Raw genomic sequence first — 24,425 nt, 5'->3', positions numbered from 1 at the left:
GACAGAAGCCCCTCCTCACCTCCCTTTAGCATTCCCAGAGTTTAATCATTAAAAGGGATAGTTTTCAACAGCAGAGTGTAAAGCTGGTCCTGAGTATGTCACACAGGTCCACACGCCGTCACGCTGTCACAGTAGTGAAAGATTGGCTCTTGTTTTGTCCATTCTGGGTCTCAGCCTCAGATTGCTGCTCACATCAAAGCAGTGATTATGCAAATATGCACTTTTAAAGGGAGGGAGAATTATTTATCACACAATAAACCCCCTGCTAGGGCAGAAAACAATAGATCAGATCATTTCTAGCCCAAGGCTCAAAAAGTGGGTTTTTTTTTTTACCAAACTAACCTAATTTCACTAATTCTCTTTTCACACTTCTTTCTTTCTTTGAGTTTTATACTCTTGGCTTCCTCTTCAGTAAATATATAGATACATGAGCTGCACATTTTATTTAATTCACATGGTTACTTGAGAATTGGCTACTGACTAATTATTTCCAGGTGTTGATGCTCCGAGGTTGTAAAACAAAAGCACCCTGGTATATCATAGGCATATGAGAGAAAGGGAATAGTGTAGTGGTAGTGGTCATGATGATGATGATGATGATGAGGTGGTGAATATGTGGTCCAAACAGGAGAAAGAGAAAGAAATCAGACTGGGCCACTCAAACCAAGAAAGATCAAATGAGATTTTGTAAGCCTTTCTGCAACATTGTATCAAGAGTACAGACACCCATAGTACCACAGGGTAAACTCTCTTGTTTTGATTATATCGTTCTGCCAACTGGTGAAGAGGAGTTAACCATGTATCAGGCTCTGCAAATATATTGTAGAATGTGTGGATAAATAATCTGTGACAAGCACAACTCAGTTGTTGAACAATGCTCCTACAACTAGATTTTCAGTTACAACAGCACAATAGGCTGATTTTTTTCACTAATTTTATAGCACTCCATTCCCATTTAAATCAGTGGAAAGTCCTAATTCGCTTGTCCCGTTGATTTCAACTGTATGTATGTGTTTATGTATATATGTACGTATGTATGTATTTAGACTTGTTAGTTGCTTGCTACCCAAAGGTCTCCAAACAACTTAAATACATGAAAAACATAAATATAAATGCATTATAACATAAAAACAGAACAAAAAAAAATCACAGCCACAGCAAGCTAGGCAGCACACTAATAACAAAACAACATCATCTCAGTCTATCAAATGCCTGGGGGAGGGGAGATGTCTTTACTTGGTGCTGAAACCCTGTTGAGGCCCTGGGCTCATTGTGAGATGGGGAGATCAGAAGGGTTGTCACACAGTCTGTCCTGAGAGTCCTCTCCAATGCTGCAGGGCTTGCACTGCACCTTGGTTTACGGAGGACCTGCGAGCAATGAAGCAGGCTAGGAGATTACTGGAGCACAGATGGCAGACAACTCACTCCATAGCCAACCGAACACTGTTAGGTCACACTGTTCTGCAAGCTTCTCATCCTAGATGTGCCATCCAGCTGAGTTATTTCGCGTGGTCCAGGGCTAATCATTCCAAAAGTGGTAGATGGTCCCCTAGTGCACTTGGCAGCATACTGTGAGCAGCTTGCCTGGCACTTTGAGGATGAAGTTGCTCAACTCCGAAGTGTCTTAGACAAAGCAGTTTTTTCAAGTCCAGTCAAGATGTGGAATGCAGCCCCTTCCCAGGTAAATGGGAAGCATAGCATTTTTCTAGACAGAAAATTGCAAGGAGGAACCTGGTACTCTTGGGATAAATTGCCTCTCCCTGGTCATTGACAAATAGGCTAAGATGTCCACTCACCAAGAATTCCTGGTTTGCTCTTGAATGTGCAGACTAAGCTTACCAAGTTTACAGGGATAAGAAGGGACAGCAGCAAGGAACAAAAAGAGACAAGCAGCAGAGGGCCTGTGTGGACACAGCCCCTGGTCAGACCATCAGAATAATAAAGAGTGTGCAGGAATAAAAATTATACTTTAAACCAAGGGTGGGGGACCCTTTCCAGCCTGAGGGATGCATTCCTTTCTGAGCAACCTCCCTGTAACCACATGCCAGTGGTGGATGGATCCAGAGGCAAAAGTGGAGAATGCAATGAACGTGAATGTTACCTTTGCACAATAAGCTGGTTTCTACACACACTCACACACTTCCCTTTCTCCTTCATCCAGTCAAGCAAGAAGCATTATCAGATTTCATGGACACACAATCGAGCCACCAGGCAAAAACACTCAAGGAGGGTGCAAAGCAGGGGTGGTAAAGGGTGTGACCGGGGAGAGTCAAGGGTCAAAGGGCTGCACTTGGCCCTAAGGCCTGAGGCTAGCCATCCTTGCCCTAAACATTCATCAGTATGTATGAACATCAGAGAAGTGGGTAATGAGGATGATCTCAATTGCATCACGTGCAAGCTTTGGACAGGAATGCTGCCAGCTGTGGATGCAGAAAGGTAGATAGCAACTCAAAACAGGGCCTTCTAAGTGGTGGCATCCTGGCTGTAGAATCTTCTCCTGGAATTTCCTTGGTTATTTTTATATGAAAACCTATTTTATTTTCCTAGGCCTCTTTACTCCCCCTGTAATCGGTTTTATGGTCCTTTGACATTTATTTAATTATGTATTTATTATTTGATTTATATCCCACCCTTCCTCCCAGCAGGAGCCCAGGGCGGCAAACAAAAGCACTAAAAACATTTTAAAATATCATAAAAACAGACCATAAAATACATTAAAACAACCTTAAAAACATTTTTTTAAAAAACTTTTAAAACATTTTAAATAAAAAGGGTTAAAAAACATATTGTTTAGAAAAAAGTTTTTTAAAAAAACATATTAAAATGAATGAATGAATGAATATTTATTTTTACCCCACCCTTTTTCCAAAACTGGAACTCAGGGCAGCTTACAAATAAAAACTACACATGGGTAAAAAACATACAAAAATATACAATTAAAATAGAATTAAACTATTTGTGACATTAAAACCATAAAACATACACTTAAGATACTACGACAATTTAAAACATTAAGAATAGGACCATAGAACAATACAACAGACCTTATGAGGTCCTATCTTAAACATCTTCTAGTCCAAAAGCGTGTCGGAATAAAAAAGTCTTTGCCTGCCTAAGGAAGGATAGCAAGGAAGGGGCCATTCGTGCTTCCCTAGGAAGAGAGTTCCAAAACCTGGGGCAGCCACCGAGAAGGCCCTATCTCACGTCCCCACCAATCGCACTTGCGAAAGTGTTGGGACTGAGAGAAGGGCCTCTCCTGAGGATCTCAACGCCCGGGCAGGCTCATATAGGGAGATACGGTCTGACAAATAGCCTGGACCTAGGCCGTATAGAGCTTTATAGGTCAAAACCAGCAAAAAAAAGCAATTCCAACACAGTTGCAGACTGGGATAGGTCTCAACTTAAAAGTCTTGTTGAAAGAGGAAAGTCTTCAATGGGTGCCGAAAAGATAACAGAGATGGTGTCTGCCTAATATTTAATGGGAACATGCTGTTCTTCTTTGTTATTTCTTTCGATGTTGCATTCTTATTAATCATTTTGTGTAACTGTGGGAAATATCTGGAGATAGAAAAGGCTGAAAATTCTCATTCATTGCTACAGTCATGCAAGAGCAGCAGAACTGGAGTGTGGCTTGGCCTGGAATGCGGACTATTGCATGGCTCCTCTTTACCCCTAGCTGAGGTTGCTTTAAGCCATGTTGTAGCTGCTGGGGAACTCCAGGCCTCCCCAGGCTCCCATCCCTAAATTATCGCAGCTTTCATTTGAAAAGCAAACCACTCTGTAGCTCTTTTGCTGTACTTACTTAACTCTGTTCTGTAGCTCAGTGGTAGAACATCTGCGTTGCATACAGAAGGCCCCAGGTCCAATCCCTGGTATTTCCAGGTAGGGTTGACAGATCCTCCTGCTTGAAACCCTAGAGAGCTGCTGCCAGTCAGTGTAGTTAGGGCTGTGCTAGATAGACCAAATGGTCTGACTCAGTGTAAGGCAGCTTCCTATGTTCTTCCAGTGAGATGTGTCAAATATATGCTGGAAGTATTCAGTCATTGCTGCTTAGTAAATTCACCAGTCCTCTGGAGTTCCAGCTGCAGCTGACAAAATGCGGGCAACGATCGGCAAATATCTGATCACCTGGCATTTGTCTGTGTTGCTTGTATTATTACTCTTTATTAGAATTTAATCCCACCCTTTCTCCCAAAGGAGCCCTGGGCTTCCATACATCTCAGTTAAAAATACAAATGTTAAAACAACTGAAATAAGTGTCATCAAAAACAACAGTTTCAATCTTAATTTAACAATCACGGTTTTAATCCAGTTTGATGCTATGCTTAATAGATTAACTCACGGTTTTGAAACTAGTGCACTACTTGCATTCATTCATTCACTGAGGTACACGTTTGAGATCCCATCCCCCACCCTTCACCCAGCCCTATCATTAGGCAGAGTGAGGCAGCCTCCTCTCCAATTAGCACTGCCGAAGAACAGGGGGTGGCAGCAAAGTGTTGGAGGACAGAGTTGTGGTTGCCCGGGTGCCCAGCGAGCTAGCCTGCCACCCTCGGATGCGGTGTCTCCTCACTGAAATAAGATGCAGCTGCTAGTCGGGTCAGCTTCTGTCCATGGAATAGAAGGGGGGCTGTTTTTCCGCCTCAAGCAACAAAATTTCTTTGGCCAGCCCTTCTCCTGGCCTTACTTGTTGACTCAGCTCCTGCCTAATACTTACAAATCAGTTTAAATTGTCATTCAGATGTCATACCTGCACTGGCTGAAAGGTGAGTGCTCGCTTTCAAAAACTACTCTCTCCCTTTCCAGCCACGCTAACAGTCACATGAGCAAAAGGTGACAGCCAGAGGCTCTTTCAGGTGGTAATCTTGGGCATCCACACCTGGGAGTGAACTCAGTGGGACTTACTTCTGAGCAGTCTCCTCTAGGAGAGCGCTGAGAAGCGTCGCCTCGAAGTGAAGACGGCGCATTGCAACCCTGCGCTGGCAATTCTAGGGGAGTCCCGCGCTTGCTGCCTGGAACGAGGGGCGGGCTGTCCCTTCGCGAGACTCGCGTGCTGGGACAAGGTGTCCAGGATCCGCTTCTGCCGATTGTCACTCAGCCCATTCAGAAAGGATAAAGCTGAACAAAAGGAGGCAACACGATAGCTTCCTTCTCTTTCCTACTCTCGTGGATTCATAGTAGCATTGTCTGTGTCTTTCTCCAGCTGTTTTGTTTGGCCTGGTTTTCTTGCAGAAGGTTTAACTATGATGCTAAGTATGCTTGCACGTGGTAACCCTTGTTGAAGGTGCTTTTCTGGGTTTTCTGCTCCTTGTTCCAAGCTATTTAAGGATTCCCCCAGTTCAGAACAAAAGGGCAGCTATATTTTCATCACATGACATGGGACTATTACTAAACTGGTGATTATACGGCCCACTCTGTTGTTTCAGTTGCCTTTGTCTTTGATGATGATGTGTTTTTGTTTTATAGTTGATCATTGTGTGCGTTGTTTATTGGATACTCCGTACCCAGCCCTAGAATCTGGCTAGACTCTAACTAGGCCGTTGGTCCAAAGTTTCCCACTACTGGTCTACCTGTTGAGTGGGTTGTGAACAGTTTTAAGCAATAGAAATGTTTTGGCTCGGTAGTTAGAGTCCTTTTCAGGTGCCAATGGACCTCATTAGGAGTAGCCCCTTGATCCATAACATCTTAAAACTACAGCCACTCGGATTTAAACCATTTTAATCCTTTTGAATAACAGAGAACCCTCTTAAATCCATTTACTTCCATTCATGCAGAATTGGTTGATTTCCTAATATGCTCTTTCTTATGGGACTAGGTCAGCTGAAATCCATGTTATCCAGCTGAAGTGGTTTGTTGTTCAGGCTGTCTGACTTTTAAAAGGGAGTAGCTCTTAGTCAATATATGTGTCTATACATGCACAATCACACACCTCCATATCCAACTTGTTTGTGGTGCAACCCAGATCCACTGGAGTATATCAGAGAAAGTTTTACTGCTGACTTTCTAAAGGGATGCTTGCCTGGTATCCTTTTGCCAGGCAGATAAATAGTATGAATACAACCTGACCCAATTCATATAAGGTCACCATTTTGATCTGTAGGAATTCCTTCCAAGTCAAGATTAACTCTGATTTACCAAGCAGCCTTAGGTGGATATCTGCTAGGGTAACCAGTAGTTGATAAATTAATATGCAACTGTAAGAAATAGTCATTGATAACCACCAGCCCATCTTATGAAAATTATATATTTTATTCATATATTTGTTTTACTTCAAGAACAATGTCCTTGCTCTGCATCTGTAAATACACACTAGAATAAACTCTGTGAAATATACAAAAAATACATATCCACCCCACTTTTATTTTCCTGTGTAATAAATAGAAGCAAACACATGCGTGGCTGATTGCAGGCAGTGCTCCCTGTCTGCTGAACTTTTCACAGTCTGCTGATATTTTTTAATGGAGAAGTTCCCCTTCCCCTAAAGGGCCGAGATAAATAATACATGAGCCAGTCTCCCCTCCTGATTCAGATCCCCACCCCACCTCACCTCCATATCCCCCACCCCATCCTTATAATAAAGAGTTTGCCCTAAATTTCCAAGCTGGCATTCAGTCTTGACAAATGCCTACAAATTATACAATGACTTCTAACCTGATCTACAAACAAACAAACAGCACTTTTATTTTCTCTTTCCATCCAGCCAGTCATAGGAGACAGATGGCAAAATGGGGGAAGAGGGTGCTGAGAAAAAAGTGTGCGCGTGAGTGAGTGTGTCAGAGGGAGAAAGATGAAACAAAGGACATTGTGCCTGGCCAATGTGGGAAAGTGCACATCAGAAAGAGAAAGTTTGGTTTGGCTGGTGAAATTCCCACAGCCTCCAGGCGGGCAATGGGAAGCAAGCAGATGCCGCCACGCTTCGCAAATGGGGAGCTGATATAGTGAAAGAGAGGGGAGGACAGAGCCGAGCCAAGAACATCTCTAGGAGAAGTCCGAGGGGTGAGGCAGGCCGCATGTGCCAGTTGCCGGAGGCCTCCGGCGCGCCCGCCGCTCCGGACTGGCGGATCTGCTCCCATGTTCGTGCCAGGCCCTGACCCTGTTCGCTTGTTTCGTTTTGTTTTGAGCGCGCTAAGATAAGCTCAGCGGCCCTGCAACCCTGAGAGCGCGATCGCTACACTTTTGCATGGGGAACAGACGGGGCTTGGTGGGGGACTCAACCGGGCGTCAGATCAAATCCCTGGACAGCGCATAGCGAGGCTTGTCTGGCTGCCAGTAGTCCAGCTCCGAGGCGGAGCTGCCGGGGCTGGAGGGCGACAAAGTACAGCTGTACGTGGAAGAGGCGGCCGAGGGAGCGGGGCTGGTGGTGCAGCTCCAGGAGGAGGCTGGAGAAGGGCTGCAGTTCGCGCTTCCCAGGACCGCCTCGGAGAAGACCGCTGCCCCTCCGCCGCCGTGATCGGCCAAGCGGAGAGTCTCGCTGAGCGCCCAAATGTAGTTGTGGGCGAAGCGCAGCGTCTCGATCTTAGTCAGTTTCGCATCCTCGGGGAAAGTGGGCAGCACTTCGCGCAGGGCGTCCAGCGCCGCGTTCAAGTTGTGCATCCGGTTCCGCTCGCGATTGTTGGCCTTCAGGCGGCGGCTCTTCTTCAGCCGCTGGACCGTCTCTACCGTTTTGGTGGCTCGAGGATTGTTCCGCGCTCGCCCGGGCCGCCTCTTGCATTCCTGTGTCCTCAAGCCGAGATGGCGCAAACGCGCTAACTCGGAGGCTTCTCCGGCTCTGTCGTCCGCTGGCCCCGAGGGGGAGAGAGGGCGGCACGTTTCCTCCTCGTCGTCGTCCTCCCCCTCGGAGCCGGAGGAGAAGGGCGTGAGAGAGGAGGAGGAGGAGGAAGAGGCGGGGGGAGACCGCGCTCCAAGCAGTAAGGCTTCCTCCTCCTTCAGCTCCAGGCTCTCCGGCTTCACGAACATCCTGAAACGGGGAAGAGGCACAAAGAGAAGCCATTAGGTCATGGAATGGAAACCGGAGCTCCCGCGCGCCTGGCGAACGTCCCAGTCCCTGGACCGCCCCAGACATGCATGGTGTAGAATCGATAGATAACTGAAGCCTCACCCCACCCCATCTCCCTGGCGCTGCCGAGGCGGCCGCTTGTCAATTTCACTTTTCTGACTCCACGTGCTTGGAGTTTGACAAGCCAGAGAAGCTGGTGGAGCCTCTCACCAATTAACCCCTTCCTCCCCACACTTTCCTATGAAGATGTCGGTTCAAGTCGATAGGCATGCACACTTCAGCATCAGCATAATCAAGCGCAATCCAGTACGAATGAGTTAACTCCATCGGAGAGAGCGGGAGGGAATTGGGACTGAGGGCTCCCGCCCACAACCCTTCGAAGACAATAGTCCGAATCCCATTGCTTTTAACGGATCTGACTGGTACCCTCTGTAAGTCCCCTTCATTTCTGTAAAACGCTTTGGCGCTCAAAAGGCCCCAGGTTCTTCCCAGTGTTGTCCTGTCAAAGTACCAACAGTGAACTAAGGAAGAGAAACCCAGCCAGCCCCTGAGAAGAATATGATGGAAAGGACCCGGCTGCCTTGCCCATCTAGTATTAACACAGGCTGCGGCCTGTCCAGCAGTGGAGACAGAGCGAGCCACTGCGACTGCGCTTGGCCAACTTAGAGGGACTTTCGCCGGCAGCTCGAAAATAAATCAATAACTACATCCCAGCTTCCATCCAAGCGCATCTGGGACTTACTTGGCTCTCCTTTAGAGGCGGTCGGATCTCGCTCGGCGCTTTTTGCTTTGTTTGCTTTTTGGCCAAGGGACGAGTCTGGTTGCTTCTCCCTCGCTCCGCACCGCCCCTCGGTGCAAAGCTTCAAGCTGAGCTTGGCCCAGCGCCGTTCTCCTCCCTACTGCTGGAGAGGGTCCCACGGCCGCGGGGCGCTGGTGTGGGCCCAGACCCGTTTTGCCGGGGTACGGAGAGGGGGGAGAGAGAAGAGTCTCGCGCGTGTGCACGCGCGCAAGAGGCGGACAGCCTGGAGGGGCGAGTTGCTGGCACGCGCCCGTAGCCTCCAGTTAAAGCGAAGCTGCTTGTGTTTCAGCGGCTGTGCGTCTGGCACACGACTCTCCTTAAAACCCCTTATATACCCCCCGGACAACAATCAAGCCTACCCCCAGGGCCACCTCCCTCTTCCCCCTCCCCAGGTTTAGTCTTTCTTTTCATTTCATTACCATCGCTCATTTCTTTCTTTCTCCCTTTCGGGTGGGGGTGGGGGTGGGGGTAGGAAGGTTGCTTCTCATTCCCTCCCTCCGTGTCAAGCCCCCTTACCACTCACCCCTCCCTTATTCCCTTCTCCTTTTCATCTGATCCCTCGAAAGTGTGTGGCGCAGCCTAGACAGCTCTGGGGTGTGATTGGTGCCTTGCGCTCGGCTGGAGCGTGCCGCTAATTTATTAATGAATGGGGGTCGCGAGGCGCAGCTGGCCAATCGGAGAGTTCCACTAGCCACGCGCGCTGGAACCTGCTCCCTTTCAGCAACTCATTAGGTGGGGGTGAGGGAGGAGTAGGTCGAAGGAGGTCCAAGAGTCTTGCCTACCCTTCCTCAGACCCCAAAGGGGCGGCCCACGAAAGGCAAGCTGCTTTACCCATCTTTAAATGAAGGAAGGAAGGAAGGAAGGAAGGAAGGAAGGAAGGAAGGAAGGAAGGAAGGGGGGGAGGAGGAGGTGTGCGATCACAAGCAGGCTCCTTTGGGTGTTTTAAACCAAAAGCAGAGTAGATCGAATTTAGGCAGTGTTCTATTTCTGAAATAAGGATTTCGCCGCTTGCCATCACTCCAGCCCCCCCTCACAGTTTTCTGCTTGCTAACCCTTGCCAGTCTGAAACGTAACAAACCTCGACTTTCCCAGCTGTTCGAGAGGGGGGGCATAGGCGGCGCCACAAATGAGGTGTAAACGGGGGGAAGCACTGCGTTACAAATTACCCCACCCTCATTGGTAGTCACTTAAAGGACAGGCACTTTTCATATGCAATCTACAGTTAAATCATAAACTGAGGATTAAAAAAAACCCTCTAAAGCTGTATTTACAAGCTGCCTTTCTTATTTGAAGCGAAAGCCATCAAAATCAAAAGGGGCAGGGTAAAATGTCATCTGTTGAATGACTATCCGACATGCAACTGCTAAAGTTTTACACGACCTGGAGGGGAGTTTTTATTTACTTCCAGGGTTCCGGATGTTACTGTATTTGAAAACCATTTATTGTGGTCTTCAGTGACTTTAGACAGATGGGTATAGACCACTAGTTGTCAACGGGCAAGGGGTTTGGGAGCCAAACTGAGGTCAGGCTTCAGTCTCAAAGCAGACATCAGCAACAGCACCAAGAGTTTTCTTTTTTATTATGAAGATTTTAAAGAAGACAAGAAAGAGCAGGAGAATGGCAGGTAAGGAGAAAAAGTAGGAAAAACAAACAGAGGGAGAAAAACAAAGGTATTAAAAAATACTAATAGTGATCCCCACATTGCAAGATGATTATTTATTTATTTGTCACATTTATATTGCACCTTTTCTCCAAGGAGCTCAGGAGACTGTGACTGACCCAAGGTCGCACAGCAAGCTTTATGACTGAATGTGGGTTCCAAATCTAGAAATGCTAGTATTCAACGCTAGTCCTACTTAGAGTAAATCCACTAAAGTTAACAGACATAAATTACTAAGGTTCGGTCATCTTAGTGGGTCATTCTGAATAACACAACCCATTGCTTGAATTATTTGGGGAAAGATAGGAAGCTGTGAAGGATGGTGGCTTTGATGTCAGTGGGGCAGTGAATACATTCTGGATTGTAGTCTGAACTTTCAAGGAGCAGGCCGAGGTGCTTTCAGCTTTAAGCACCATGGACAGCTGCTTGAAAGTTCAAACTAAAACCTGGAGTGGATTCACTGGCCCACTGACATCAGAGTCTCCAGCCTTCACTGATAGGAAGACTTGATGAAATTCACAACCCTGATTCTCCCCAGTGACGTTCCCAACCATGGCCTTAATAAAGTCACTAGAGGTTACAACAGAAAGTTGCAACAGATGTTGCAACAGACATTGCAAAGGAAAGTAGAGCATTTGCCAAGGTTGCAACTAAAAAAGGAATTGCTGTGTAGATCTGTGCACATCTTTGAGCTGAATGGTGTGTGTGCAGTGAGGCAGAAATGTAGGAACTAAAGACTATTTTGTTTATTGTATTTTATCAATAAATCTCCCCCCACCAAATAAATTCAAATAGGTTTACAGTCTTGAAAAAGACATGCCAACTTACCAAGCTTCTAGCAAGGTTACAACTATTTATTAATTAAATGTATATCCTGAATTTCTTCCAAAGGAGCGCAGGGTGGCAAACATATCAATAATAAAACCACACAATTAAAACTTCTAAATGTTAACTAAGCTTGCAAATGGATCTCTCCCCCCCCCATGTGTGTGTGTGTGGTTTCACTTAATCAGCACACTGAAACGTTTAGGCTTGAAAATAAGAAAGTTGTTTATGTAGCAAAAACAACCTCCTAAAAACAGTTCAAAACTCCTAAAAAGAATAAAAACAAGGGATGTACATTTACAATTACAGCAGCAGAGTAACTGTGCCTAGGGACTGGATGGAAGTAAACAGAAGGGTTGTGCTTCTTTGTTACATGCAGAGATGCACAGCAGAGCTCTCTCTCTCTGTGTAAGAGAGGTCACAGCAGCAGATCACAGACCAAAATGACCTTCCCATTATCAGAGAAGCTTTCCCACCTAACATGCATTATATTCACAAATTAAGGGTTTTCTCTTTGCATGTCACCATACCACCTCCACGTGATGCAGAAAAAGACAAATTACTGGCTTATACTGCATCTGGTGCAATGCTAGTTCACACTGCCCTTGTATTACATTCAGGTGATATCACCCAATTATTCTTCTACAACATCCCATGCAATTTCCTTCAGCTCACCACTTCTGCCAGTGTCACTGATTCATTGTGAGTTTCTTCATTTAAAAAGAAAATTAAATGATTACTGTGCCACCAGCACCAGTGTACTTACATACCCTTTTAAATGAAAAAACAAACACTGCTGATCCGCCTCCTGGGGCAAGAGTGGGGAAATGGTAGCAGGGGAAGGGCCATTTATGAAATTGACAAGACTCTCTCCAGACCTTATCAGTTTCACTAGAGTGCAAAGGAGGAGGGAACTGAAGGTGGAACTGTCTTGTCTTCCCCCTACCCACCCATCCACACTTCTCTACAGGGAGAGAAGTTAATATACCAAAAGGTGATCCCGCAAAGTGTACAACTCTATGGGGGAAAATGAATGGAGGGCTAAACACAGATAGAACCTATCTGTTCATAGGTGGCACAAAAAATGCAGGCAGTTTGAAATGGGAGTGTAAAGCCAGCTTCCGGTATGCCCGTCAATCTGTTTTAAAACTTTATTTTTGCCTTTTGCAGGTGCATACCAACAGCTGGAGATAGGCTTAAAATCACTTTAAGTGGGGCCGGAAGTATTTTTTTTGTGTGAGGTGCAAGTCTTGAGAGCAAAGTGCACTCTGAATAGTAGTTGAGAAACTCTGTTCCATGTTTCAAGGGTGAACACTGGCATACTCAAATTCGTGTGTGTGTGTGAGTGAATGAGTGAGAGAGAAGCGGGCAGGATAATGGATGGATGGACTTGTGGAGCGGTTCACAGATGGAAATCAAGGTTCCTGCTTTTGCAACTTGTTTTTCGAGCAAGATTCTTGCTCCTTTAAAATATGCATGATAGACACTCTTTTTGTGTTCTTTTCCCTTTCTTGATGGTCGCTGTTGTTATAATTATAAACCTGCGAATAATTTTTTTAACTGATTTATTGCCTGTTCCTAGTGTCTGAGGCGCTCCATAAATTATTTGGAAAAGAAAAGTATTACTGATCATCAACAATCGACGCAGGTTTCGCCTTCACTGCCTCCCGAGAACTCTGAAATGCGGCGTCTCTCGCCTTTCGGGTCTGCAGTGCGAAGTTCCCCGCACAGGAAGAAGCCGGCGAGGTGAGGAGACAGCGGCGCTTCCGCTTATCTTCGGCCGCGCCTCGCTTCAGCGAGAGTTTGCGAGCGTAGTTGTTGCGTGGCTGAGCCTGCGGAGGGTTCCTCAGCCCCGGGGGCGGAGCAAGCCGCCGTAAATGAGCGGCATCGTGCTCGCCTCCTCCCCGTCTGGGCAGAGCCGCGTGTGCAGTCCGTGGCCGCTGACTCTGCGGCGAGACGCTGCGATTCCGCACGGCTCCTCTTGGACAGCGAAAAAAGGAGCTGTCCAAAGCTTTCTCTGCTTCTTTTGCCCCAACCAGCCTCTCGCTCTGCTTTGCCTGGTCACACGGATGAACGCTCTCGCCTCCACGGAGCGGTGGCGGCGGCGGCCAGGGCCGGACTGGGAAGGCAAAAGCGAGAGCATCAACCCTCTGCCGTACAAGAGCCTAATGCAGAGAAATGAATGAGTTGTTGTGCCAGTGCAGTTAGAGTTAGACCTGGGAGACCAGGGTTCATGTCCCCACTCAGCCATAAGGACTGGGTGACCTTGGGCCAGTCACAGTCTCTCAGTTTATCCAGAAGTACATCTGACTCCGTTCGACAGGGCTTATCACCATTCCCAGTCAGTGCCTTTAGGGTTGCAGCCTAGTGTTTGCGCTGGATTGCAATTTCAGCCGGCCGACAGACTTATGAAAGGGTTTTTTTTTAAAAAAAAAATCCATCTTGTATTCCTATTTCAGATTTTTTTAAAAAAAAAGTCTTTCCAGTCTTATATATTAATAAATTTGAAAAATTCAGTCACTAAATAGAGAGTCCGATACTTAGATTCATTGACACGGACAATTCCATCTACCAAAGCGAATTGTCATTTATAACCTCCAACATCTGATCAAGGTTAAGGAGTACACCAACTTTTCATTATCGGACCATGGATGACTGGTAAGTCCTTACATGGGTGGTCCACCCAAAGATGTCTCTTTTCTGTTTCCATACACCTTGGATGCTTACATTCACCACAACTTCTAAAACTAACCTCAGTGTACAGTCTGTTAGCAGTCAAAATCCCCCTCGGGAACAAGTTGCAATCACACTCACCAAGTGCTCAAAACAAAATCGAAACTGTACCTAAATATGCATTATTATAGGTACTATCAACAGACAAAGTTGAGGGGCAGGAGGAGTTGAATATGCCAGTCGTCATTACCCCCCCCCAAAAAACCCTGCACCTAAAGCTGCAATCCTAAACACACTCACCAGGAAATTAGTTCCAATGAACTCTATGAGATTTGCTTTGGTGTAACCACCTTTCTGAAAGCTTTGCTGGTTTGTTTTGTTTTTTAAAAATGAAATGAATCCAGTGAATGTGATTGCTTTTACTTGGCCACCGTTTTAAGTCTCTGCAACAAGCCAGACGATGGGTTGTATTCATCAAAGTCCTACTCATAGTAGACCTATTGAAATTAATAAACCGAAGTTAATCATGTCTGCTGCTGTCAATGAGTCTACTCTGAACTGGCATTGAATACCACCCAGTATATGGGACCTGGAAAAAATCAGGGTTAAATGTATGCTAAATAAAACCAGATGTGTGCAGTGGAGGTTACTCCATTGCAAGTATGTCTAGATTGCAGCTCCTAGTTCCTTGGAATTGAAAGACTCTTGCCTTATCTTTTGCTCTAATCAAGGAGAGAAAAGAGATACCGTGCTTGGGATTCTTTTGCTACCAGTGTGTTTAAAGGAATATACTTGGATCCACAGCTCTGCCCAGTTTAAGGGTGGTATTCAATGTTGGTCTACTCAGAGGAAACCCACAGACGTGGTTAATTTAGGTTCATTAATTTCAGTGGATCTACTCTGAGTAGGACTTAGTTGAATACAGCCCCAAGTGCTCATTGTGGGATCAATGCTGCTCATTCCTGCAACTTTTTTGAAGCATCAGCTGGACCTTCTGGGCATCAACATGCCAGCCTGTATCCTATCCCAATTTAATTAGTACTTACCCTTTCCCCAGAAAAACCAATCTCTGTGATACCTAAATGACCCATTTGCAGTATTAAGCCCCTATTCTAGATGCACCCTTCCTTTAAACCAGAAGACGCCAATAGGACCTGAGCAGGTATCTAATTAAAGTTAAGGAGATGAAGTCCCTTTACTTCAACAGCAATGGTGTGCCCAATACTGTATTTATCCAAAAGTAAGTTCCACTGTGTTCAGCAGGACTTACTGCTGAATAAGCGTGCTGAGATTGAACTTTCCCTCACTGAACTCAATGGAACTTTAAAATCCTTTGTTTAGGATCGCATGCCTTCATCCCAAGTCCTTCCACTGTGCTGCCCAATTTAGTGACTTCTGTGGGGTTTACTCTTAAGGGAGTAAGACTAAAGTTCCATGCTTAAGTCCTGTGGTTGAATCTATGAGTCTTAAAGGTGTCAGAGAGTCACAATGCTGAGAACGGAGAGTTCTGAGCGAGCTTATATGTGTGTGTTTGAATCCTTGCTAAAGATTCTACCTTCCCTGCAAATTAGTCAGACAGAGACTTTAAGCTTTAAAATAAGAAATAATTACTTTATTCTGGAAATACATGCTTGATAGGAAAGAGTCCTGTATCTAGCTGACTAGCTAAGTTGGAGCAGCAAACACTGAGACCAGTGCTTGCCCTCATGCTTTGGAGGAGAGGGAGAGACAAAGGAATATGTCTGTTCCCCTCTCAAGAGAAAGAAGAAGACTGGGAAGGAGGGAAGGAACTGGGATCAACATCCTCTGCATATCAGTCTAGCAGGCAGGAAGAGACAGCAGGAGATCAAAGGACAGGTATAGCCTAGCAACCAAGAGGTCTCCTCTCTAGCTACCCTTTTTAACCCCATGCAGCCTCAACCCAAGTTGGAGTTGAACCCCATATATTCCAACGCCCCTTCTCAACGAGAACTTGGTTCATTCTACAAGGTGCATCTTGCCTCGTAGTTTCTAGTGTTGGACTTTGCCCAATGGTTTGGTCAAAGCATCATCTATCATCTCTTCTGTTGGACAGTAGGTCATCTCTAGAAGTCCTTTCTCCCTTATGTCCTTTAGGTAGTGGAACTTCACATCAATGTGCTTCATGCAAGAACTTTGCCCATGCAAGTCTTATGCAAGCTTGATTATCCTCAAGTATCCTGACAGGCTCTGGTTCAGATATGCCCAAGTCTCCTAGAAGCTTGCGTAGCCACAGTATTTCCTTGCATGCCTCATCAGCTGATACATACTCTGCCTCAGTAGATGAGTGTGCTACAGTCTCTTGCTTTCGACTTGTCCAGCAGATAAGGACTGCCCATAGTAGAACAAGTTTCCACTGGTTGACTTACAATCTTTGGTGTCTCCAGCCCAGTCAACATCAGCATATCCAAGAAGTTTAGGATCTCGTGTAGCTGATAGCTTTAGTTTCAAGTTTGCAGTGCCTTTCAGATATCTTGCCACTCTCTTGACTGCTTCCCAGTCTTTCTTGTTTGGCAAGCTGGTTTTTCTGCAAAGGTATCCCACTGCTACCGCCACATCTGGTCTGGTTATTGTGCTGATGTACAGAAGTTTCCCTATAGCTTGTCTGTACCTTTCCTTGTCTTCCCAGGGTTGATTGTTCTGGTTTGGTTTCAAGTATCCTACTTCCATTGGTGTATGTGCTGAATGTGCATCCTTCAGTCCTAGACTCTCAAGTAGGTCTTGAATCTTTTGTTTTTGATTTAGAAGAAAGGATCCATTGTCCTCTCTTTCAATTTGTATTCCAAGGTAGTATGTGATGTCGCCTAGACATTGCACTTTAACTTCCTTGCTTAGATTATTTACTAACTCTTGCTTGTCTTGTGGACTCTCATAAGCCAGTAGTAAATCATCTCAAAATATAAGTCCATTTGTTGTTCTTGAATCTGCTATACAGGCATTTGTCTGCTTCGCCTCTTTTATAACACTGCTCTGATTGTTGTATGTTTGACTACAGGAGCAAAGATTTCATAGTAGTCTTGTCCATACTTTTGAGAGTATCCTTTGGCCACTAGTCTTGCCTTGTATCTCTCAATGTTCCCTTCAGCGTTTGGCTTTTTCTTGAATACCCACTTGCAACCTACAGCTTTCCTTCCTTGAGGAAGCTTGGTAAGTGTCCAAGTTTTGTTCTTGTGTAGAGCTTCCAGCTCTTCCTTGGCTGCCTGCCTCCACCTCTCAGCTTCAGCTTTGGGTAAGGCTTCAATATCTTTCCAGGTCTCTGGCTCTGGAAGTTCATCAGCTCTTGCAAGGTAGGACAGTCTCAGTGGAGGTACACCTCTGTTGGTGCGGTTAGAGCGTCTTGGTACAGGGCTCTCTTCTGCCCCTTCTGGCTGTGCAGGTTCCCCTTCTTGCTCTGATTCCTCACTGTCCTCCAGTGCTGGCATGTCGCTGTAATCCGTAGTACTGTATGGTATTTCTACTTTATCTTCTTCTCTGTTGTGGTCTTGGAATGGTGCCCCTTCTGGTTGGAATGCACCTTGACCTTCATCAAAGTAGACAGCTCTTTGGACTTCAATCCTTTCTGTCTTGAGATTTAGGATTCTGTATCCCTTTTGCTTTGAAGAATATCCAACAAAGATTCCTTCTTTTGTAGTGTTGTCCAATTTGGTTCTCTTCTGGTGTGGAATGTGACCATACACTTTTGATCCAAACACCTTTATATGAGCCAAACTGGGTATGCGCCCAAACCATAATTCGAATGGAGTCTTGTTGCCATTCACCTTTGTTGGCAAACAATTCTGTAGATAGGTGGCAGTATACACTGCCTCTCCCCAATGTTTCTCACCATCTCAATTAGGGTTCTGAATTTTCTATCTGAGACTCCATTCTGTTTTGGGTTGTGGGGTACAGTGGTTTGATGCTCAATCCCATTTTCAAGCAGAAACTGCTGGGTAGCATGTGACATGTACTAACCTCCGTTATCTGAACACAGAATTTGTGCTTTTCTCTGAAATTTAGTGGTCACCATTGCAATATATTCTTTGAGTTTCTGAAGCATTTGCCCTTTCTCCTTCAACGTATAGTTTACAGTGAATCTTGAATAATCATCAATAAAACTAACAATATATTTGTTCCCACCATTTGAAGGAATTGGCATTTCACAAATGTCGCTGTGAATCAACTCTAAGGGGCGCTTGGTCTTCCTTTCACTGTGCTCAGGAAAACTGGGTCGGGTCCCTTTAGCTTTAACACAGCATGTGTATCTCCCCTTTTGTTGGCAGGGTTCAATTTGCATGCCTATTACTAAATTATTCTTTTGAAGGGTATTTATCTTTGTAATGTCTTTGTGCCCTAATCTTCTATGCCACATATGCAAACATGACTTGTTACAGCAGCCTTTCACAACATTAGCTTGTGGGTTTTGATCCACTTCATACATTCCCTTTCGCTTAGTAGCTGTGCATAAAATTTCACCATCTCTAGAAATTACACAGGAATCTTGTTCAAATAATACTTTACATCCTTTTTTGTGGCTTCACTGACTGATATCAAGTTGTTCGAGATTCCTGGGGTCCAGAGCGCTTTCCTGAGATAAATTTCCTCAGTGCTGCTTGGAGTCTGGCAAACCAGCTTAGCATCCCCTGCCCCTTAATGGGCACCTCCCTCGAATCCGCCACCCGGACTAATCCTCCACGTGGGGTTAAATTCTGAAACAAAGCCCTTTCGTTTATCAGATGAGCAGTTGCTCCACTATCCACATAGATTTTAGCATCATTATAACATTTTTCAACATGAATTACTTGAAAACTCTTGGCATTTTTATTTTCTGTTCCTTTAAATCCTTGTCTTTGTCCCTCAGAGCTCTCTCTCTTATCACATTGTCTTTTAAGGTGTGTTTCTGAGCCACATAGGAAGCAATGCTTGACTTTCACACCTTTGGAATCCCTTTGTTTCTGAAATCTGCATTTGACTGGGCCAGAAGCTTGTTTGCTAGCTTGTTTACTTAGGAAAGAGGAGACAGTGTTCCTTTCCGTAGCTCCTTTCTGAGACAAATGCTCTCTCACTTCTGAAATCATTTTGTTTAGAGATTTGTTTTGTTGTTGTAATATAAGTACAAAAGTCTCCATATATTTTGGAAGAGAGTCCAGAAATAAAGCTATTTGTATCGGTTCATGTAACTCTGTTCCTGCCTGTTCTATTCCCTGAATTAACACCATGAATTTCGTAAGATGTTCCTCAAAAGAATCATCCCTCATTTGCAGGTTAATAAGACTTCTTAACATTGCAATTAAATGCTTTTCGGCTGATGATGGGATTCAAGAGTAGACCACATTTGTCTAGCATTCTTGCAGTTCATGATCAAGGGAATCTGAGAATTACTCATGCATTTCACAATAATATCTTGTACCTTTTCGTCTTTCTCAGTCCAAACTCTTTGTTTCTCCTGAGAACAGGGCCGGATTAAGCTGAGGAGGGCCCCTAGGCTGATTGGTGTTTGGGGGCCCCTATCCCCACACTTCACCTACCTTTCTGTTGTTTTTTGCGGCGCGTGCAGGTTTACCATAAATCAAGATAGCGGCTGAGGTTTCCCTAAGGAGCTGAAGCCTCTGCCACCATCTTTGTTGATGGCAGCAACGCGCGCGTGTAGCACGCATGCATGCCATCAGCCAAGATGGCGGCAGAGGCTTCAGCCCCTTAAGGAAGCCTTGGCCGCCATCTTCATTGATGGCAAATCTGCGCGCTGCAAAAACAACGGAAAGGTAGGTAAAGTGGGGGTATAGCAGGGGAATGGCAGTCTGTGGATGCTTCCGCGGATCGAGGAGGGCCCCTTGTAGCTCCAGAGGCCCTCAGGCCAATGTCCCATGGGCCCCCAAGAGCTCCAGGCCCCTAGGCTTCAGCCTACTAAGCCTAATGAATAATCCAGCCCTGCCTGAGAAGCATTTCCTCCTGGTTCCAATCCTGTAATCACGTCCAACAGCTTCTGTTGCCTCAGGTGATTCCTCAACCGAAATGACCAGAGCTTCCACTCTCCGGGGACGAGTTTGTCCTGACCTAGCCACTCCGCCAAGGTAGCCATCCTTAAGTAAAGGCTTAACTCTTTTTACTGACTAAAATTCTGAAGGTCTCTATTTAGCTTCCTTGATTCAAACACAATAGCTCTTTTAATTGCTGAAATCTCCATTTGCATGGTTGGGCCCATAACCTGTCGGAGAGTCTCGATGCTGCGCTGTGGAATGGAGAGTTTTGAGCGAGCTTGTGTGTGTCTGTGTTTAAATCTTTGCTAAGATTCTACCTTCCCTGCAAATTAGTCAGACAGACTTTAAGCTTTAAAATAAGAAATAACTACTTTATTCTGGAAGTACATGCTTGATAGGAAAGAGTCCTTACATCTAGCTAACTAGCTATGTTGGAGCAGCAGACTGTGATCCCAGGGTCTGCCCTCATGCTGGTTGAGAGGAGAGACAAAGGAAAGATGTCTGCTCCCCTCTGGAGAAAGAAGAAAGAGACTGGGAAGGAGGGAAGGAACTGAGATCAACATCCTGTTGCATACCAGTCTAGCAGGAAGGAAGAGACAGCAGGAGATCAAAGGACAGGTGTACCCTAGCAACCAAGAGGTCTCCTCTCTAGCTACGCCTTTAGCCCCATGCAGTCTCAACCCACATGTTGGTGTTGAACCCCATATATTCTAACAAATTGGGCCCAGAAACAGAACACAACTGTTTTAGAACAGGGTTATATGAGTTCCAAATGGAACTCCAGCCAGCAATCTGGCCACACTGCATTTTGCACCAGCTGAAGTTTTGGTGTCATCTTCAAGGGCAGCCCCATATGGAACACACTGCAGTAATCCAATATGCATGGAGCGTGTGCCAAGTCATCATTGTCCAAAATATATCTACACTTGATACATAAAACACAACGCTCTGGCAGTCTTTTCAGGACAATGTGTTTTACAACTCACTGGAACAAATGTATCATTGAGATCTACGTGGCATTCATATAAACTCACAACCAGGCACACACACACCGCTCCTTTTGTCGGGGGCCTACAATTGATAGTATCACTTCAATGGCCTTGTTGGAGCAATTACAAAATGAAATGCCTTTAAAATGCAAAAGGTATGATTAAAATACACAGGAAATCAGGCCTAGCCAATGGGATGCCCCTAGCTGTTGGACTACAAGTCTCATCAGCCCCACCACCATGGCCTGTGGTCAGGGATGATGGAAGTTGTAATCTACAATGTCTAGAGGGTACCACGTTGGCTATTCCTGTACCAGATGTTACTGTAAAGCCTCACTTGCAAAAATCCCATTGACCGATGTAAAAGATCCAGATTGCAAGCTTTCAGCCCAGCCCTGAACATGTGCATTCAGCAATAAATCCCATAAAGTTAAATGGAACTTATGTGTGGCATGAGAGCCAGTGTGGTGTAGTGGTTAGAGTGTTGGATTACAACCTGGGAGACCAGAGTTCGAATCCCCACACAGCCATGAAGCTCACTGGCTGACCTTGGGCCAGTCACTGCCTCTCAGCCTCAGAGGAAGGCAATGGTAAACCACCTCTGAATATCGCTTACCATGAAAACCCTATTCATAGGGTTGCCATAAATCGGGATCGACTTGAAGGCAGTCCATTTCATTCTCATTTAATGTGTGGCATGCATTTATTTAAATTAGTCTGCTCTGAGTATTACAGAATCCTAATCATGTCTACCCAGAAGTAAGCCCTATTGTATTCAATGGTAGTATTTATTTATTAGATTTATATCCCTTCCTTTCTACCAATAGGAGCCCCTTCCCAGGTATCTAGAGTTAAGACTACAGCCTTACTTAGATGCCATATTGTGGCTGTAGTCCTAACACACTTGCAGTGCAATGTGTACTCAGAAATAAGTCCCACTGAGTATGGTGGGGCTTACTCTCAGGTAAGTGAGTATGCAGGATTGCAGATTTAGCTGTAATGCCAGTTGAAGATTTTACTACTTTCAATAAACATGCATAAGATTATGTTATACTTGCCCTTTTGCTTTAGCTTTCTCTAGCTGAGCGAGTAACAGCTGGTATAGCCCAGTGGGGAGGAGAGCCTGGCTCAGAGTCCAGAGTCTGTGAGTTCAAATCCCTGCTTGTGTCTCCTGGGTGTCAAGGGGCAGCTAAAGATCACCCCCACAGTGAGTGCCTCAGGGGTGACATGCCCTGCCACCTGTGCAGCTGTGGGCAAGCTGCATAGTTCCAAGGAGTCCAGTTGCGTGCCCCAGCTGGCAGTTGCAGACAAGGAAGTTTTTCCAGCTGATAGTACTGGCGCTCCTGTCGAGGCCTTGGTCAAACTGTGGAATACGGAGATGGCCCGGGCTATTGACACGATTGCTCCCGCGCGCCCTCTTAGATGCAGAGCTCATACAGCTCCGTGGTATACCCTGGAGCTGAGAGTGATGAAGCAAGAGAGAAGGAGGCTGGAGTGCAGATGGAGACGAATTCCAGACGGATGCAGTTATGCTTTGGTAAGTGCCTCTACTAAGTCGTATTTAAAAGCGGTAAGGGCGGCGAAGAAGTTTCACTTCGTTGCCTCTATCAGGACATCTCTCTGCCTCCCTGCAGAGCTTTTTAGGGTTGTACGAGGACTCTTACATTCTGGTCCTCGAGATACTATTGAAACATCTGAAGCTCGCTGTAACGACATCGCAGGGCACTTCCAAAATAAAATCGCATGCATCCGTAGGGACCTAGACTCCGATGTTATGACAGACGAATCCATTGAAGTGTCCAGAACACGGTCTTGTCTTTCATTATTGGATGAGTTTCAGTTGGTGCAGCTTGAGGAAGTGGACAAGGTACTTGGATTGGTGCGGGCGACCACGTCTGCTCTAGATCCTTGTCCATCTTGGCTAGTGAAGGCTAGCAGGACTACTACCACCGGCTGGGCCAAGGAAGTGATAAATGCCTCCTTGAGTGAGGGAGTAGTCCCTAGTAGCCTCAAGGAGGCAGTAGTAAGACCTCTCTTAAAGAAACCTTCCTTAGACCCAGATGACCTGAACAACTATAGACCTGTGGCAAATGTCCCCTTTTTGGGCAAGGTTCTGGAGCGGGTGGTTGCCGGTCAGCTCCAGGTGCTCTTGGATGAGACCGATTATCTGGATCCGTTTCAATCCGGTTTTAGGCCTGGTTTTGGCACTGAAACAGCCTTGGTCGCCCTGTATGATGACCTTTGTCGGGAGAGGGACAGAGGGAGTGTGACTCTGTTGATTCTCCTTGATCTCTCAGCGGCGTTTGATACCATCGACCATGGTATCCTTCTGGGGAGACTCGCGGAGTTGGGAGTTGGAGGCACTGCTTGGCAGTGGTTCCGCTCCTACTTGGCGGATCGTCACCAGAAGGTAGTACTTGGGGAACATTGCTCGACTCCTTGGACTCTCCATTGTGGAGTCCCTCAGGGGTCGGTTTTGTCCCCCATGCTTTTTAACATCTACATGCAGCCTCTGGGTGCGGTCATCAGGAGTTTTGGAGTGCGTTGCCACCAGTACGCTGATGACACGCAGCTCTATTTCTCCTTTTCATCTTCTACAGGTGAGTCTGTGGATGTGCTGAATCACTGCCTGACCGCGATAATGGACTGGATGAGAGCTAATAAACTGAGACTCAATCCAGACAAGACTGAGACACTGTTGGTGAATGCCTTCCCTGCCCAGATGGTGGATGCTTACCCTGTTCTAGATGGGGTTACACTCCCCTTGAAGGAACAGGTTCGTAGTCTTGGGGTTCTTTTCGATCCTTCCTTGTCTCTGGAGGCGCAAGTGGCCACGGTGGCAAGGAATGCATTCTACCACCTTCGGTTGGTAGCCCAGCTACGCCCCTATCTGGACAGGGATGACCTCGCCTCAGTTGTTCATGCTCTGGTAACTTCTAGGTTGGATTACTGTAATGCGCTCTACGTAGGGCTGCCCTTGAAGACAGTTCGGAAGCTTCAGCTAGTGCAAAACGCAGCAGCCAGACTGCTGACGAGGACCAGCCGGTCAGCGCATATAACACCTGTTCTGGCCCGTTTGCACTGGCTACCTATTTGCTTCCGAGCCAGATTCAAGGTGCTGGTTTTGACCTATAAAGCCTTACACGGCGTGGGACCGCAGTATCTTGTGGAACGCCTCTCCAGCTATGAACCGACCCGGTCACTTCGCTCAGCGTCTAAGGCCCTCCTCCGGGTACCAACCCATCGGGAAGCCCGGAGGACAGTTACTCGATCTAGGGCCTTTTCTGTAGTGGCCCCCGAATTGTGGAATAGCCTACCCGAAGAAATACGCCTGGCGCCGACGCTTCTATCTTTTCGGCGCCAGGTTAAGACCTGGCTATGCTCCCAGGCATTTTAATGCGTTTAATGTTACAATTTTAAATCTCTTTGTTTCAGTTTATTTATTGTGATATTTTGTATTTCTGTACTTTTAATCTTTTGTACACCGCCCAGAGAGCTATTCGCTATGGGC

The 24,425-nt window shown here is 46.0% G+C and overlaps 1 protein-coding gene across 2 annotated transcripts; it reads right to left on the bottom strand.

Annotated features, from left to right (window-relative positions):
* Positions 1-6,594: 6,594 nt before the first annotated feature.
* NEUROG2 (neurogenin 2) lies at positions 6,595-9,398 on the bottom strand. 2 transcript variants are annotated; one of them, XM_061584439.1, is made up of 2 exons: positions 9,319-9,398; positions 6,595-7,957 (listed from the first exon to the last, which is right to left on the bottom strand). In XM_061584439.1, exon 2 carries the CDS (start codon positions 7,954-7,956, stop codon positions 7,222-7,224), a length of 735 nt encoding a protein of 244 aa, XP_061440423.1. In that variant the 5' UTR covers position 7,957; positions 9,319-9,398; the 3' UTR covers positions 6,595-7,221. The 2 variants fall into 2 exon arrangements, with proteins under 2 accessions (XP_061440423.1, XP_061440422.1); XM_061584438.1 differs by lacking the exon at positions 9,319-9,398 and adding an exon at positions 8,739-9,067.
* Positions 9,399-24,425: the final 15,027 nt, after the last annotated feature.

This window comes from Rhineura floridana, chromosome 9 (assembly GCF_030035675.1).
Source record: "Rhineura floridana isolate rRhiFlo1 chromosome 9, rRhiFlo1.hap2, whole genome shotgun sequence".
Classification (NCBI taxonomy): Eukaryota; Metazoa; Chordata; class Lepidosauria; order Squamata; family Rhineuridae; genus Rhineura; species Rhineura floridana.
Note: the sequence above shows the minus strand (reverse complement) of the source record. Positions and strands in the feature narration are given on the sequence as shown.

What these genes read in the sequence shown, in the direction of transcription:
- NEUROG2 (XM_061584439.1), bottom strand. Translation starts at nt 7,956, where the DNA reads ATGTTCGTGAAGCCGGAGAGCCTGGAGCTGAAGGAGGAGGAAGCCTTA.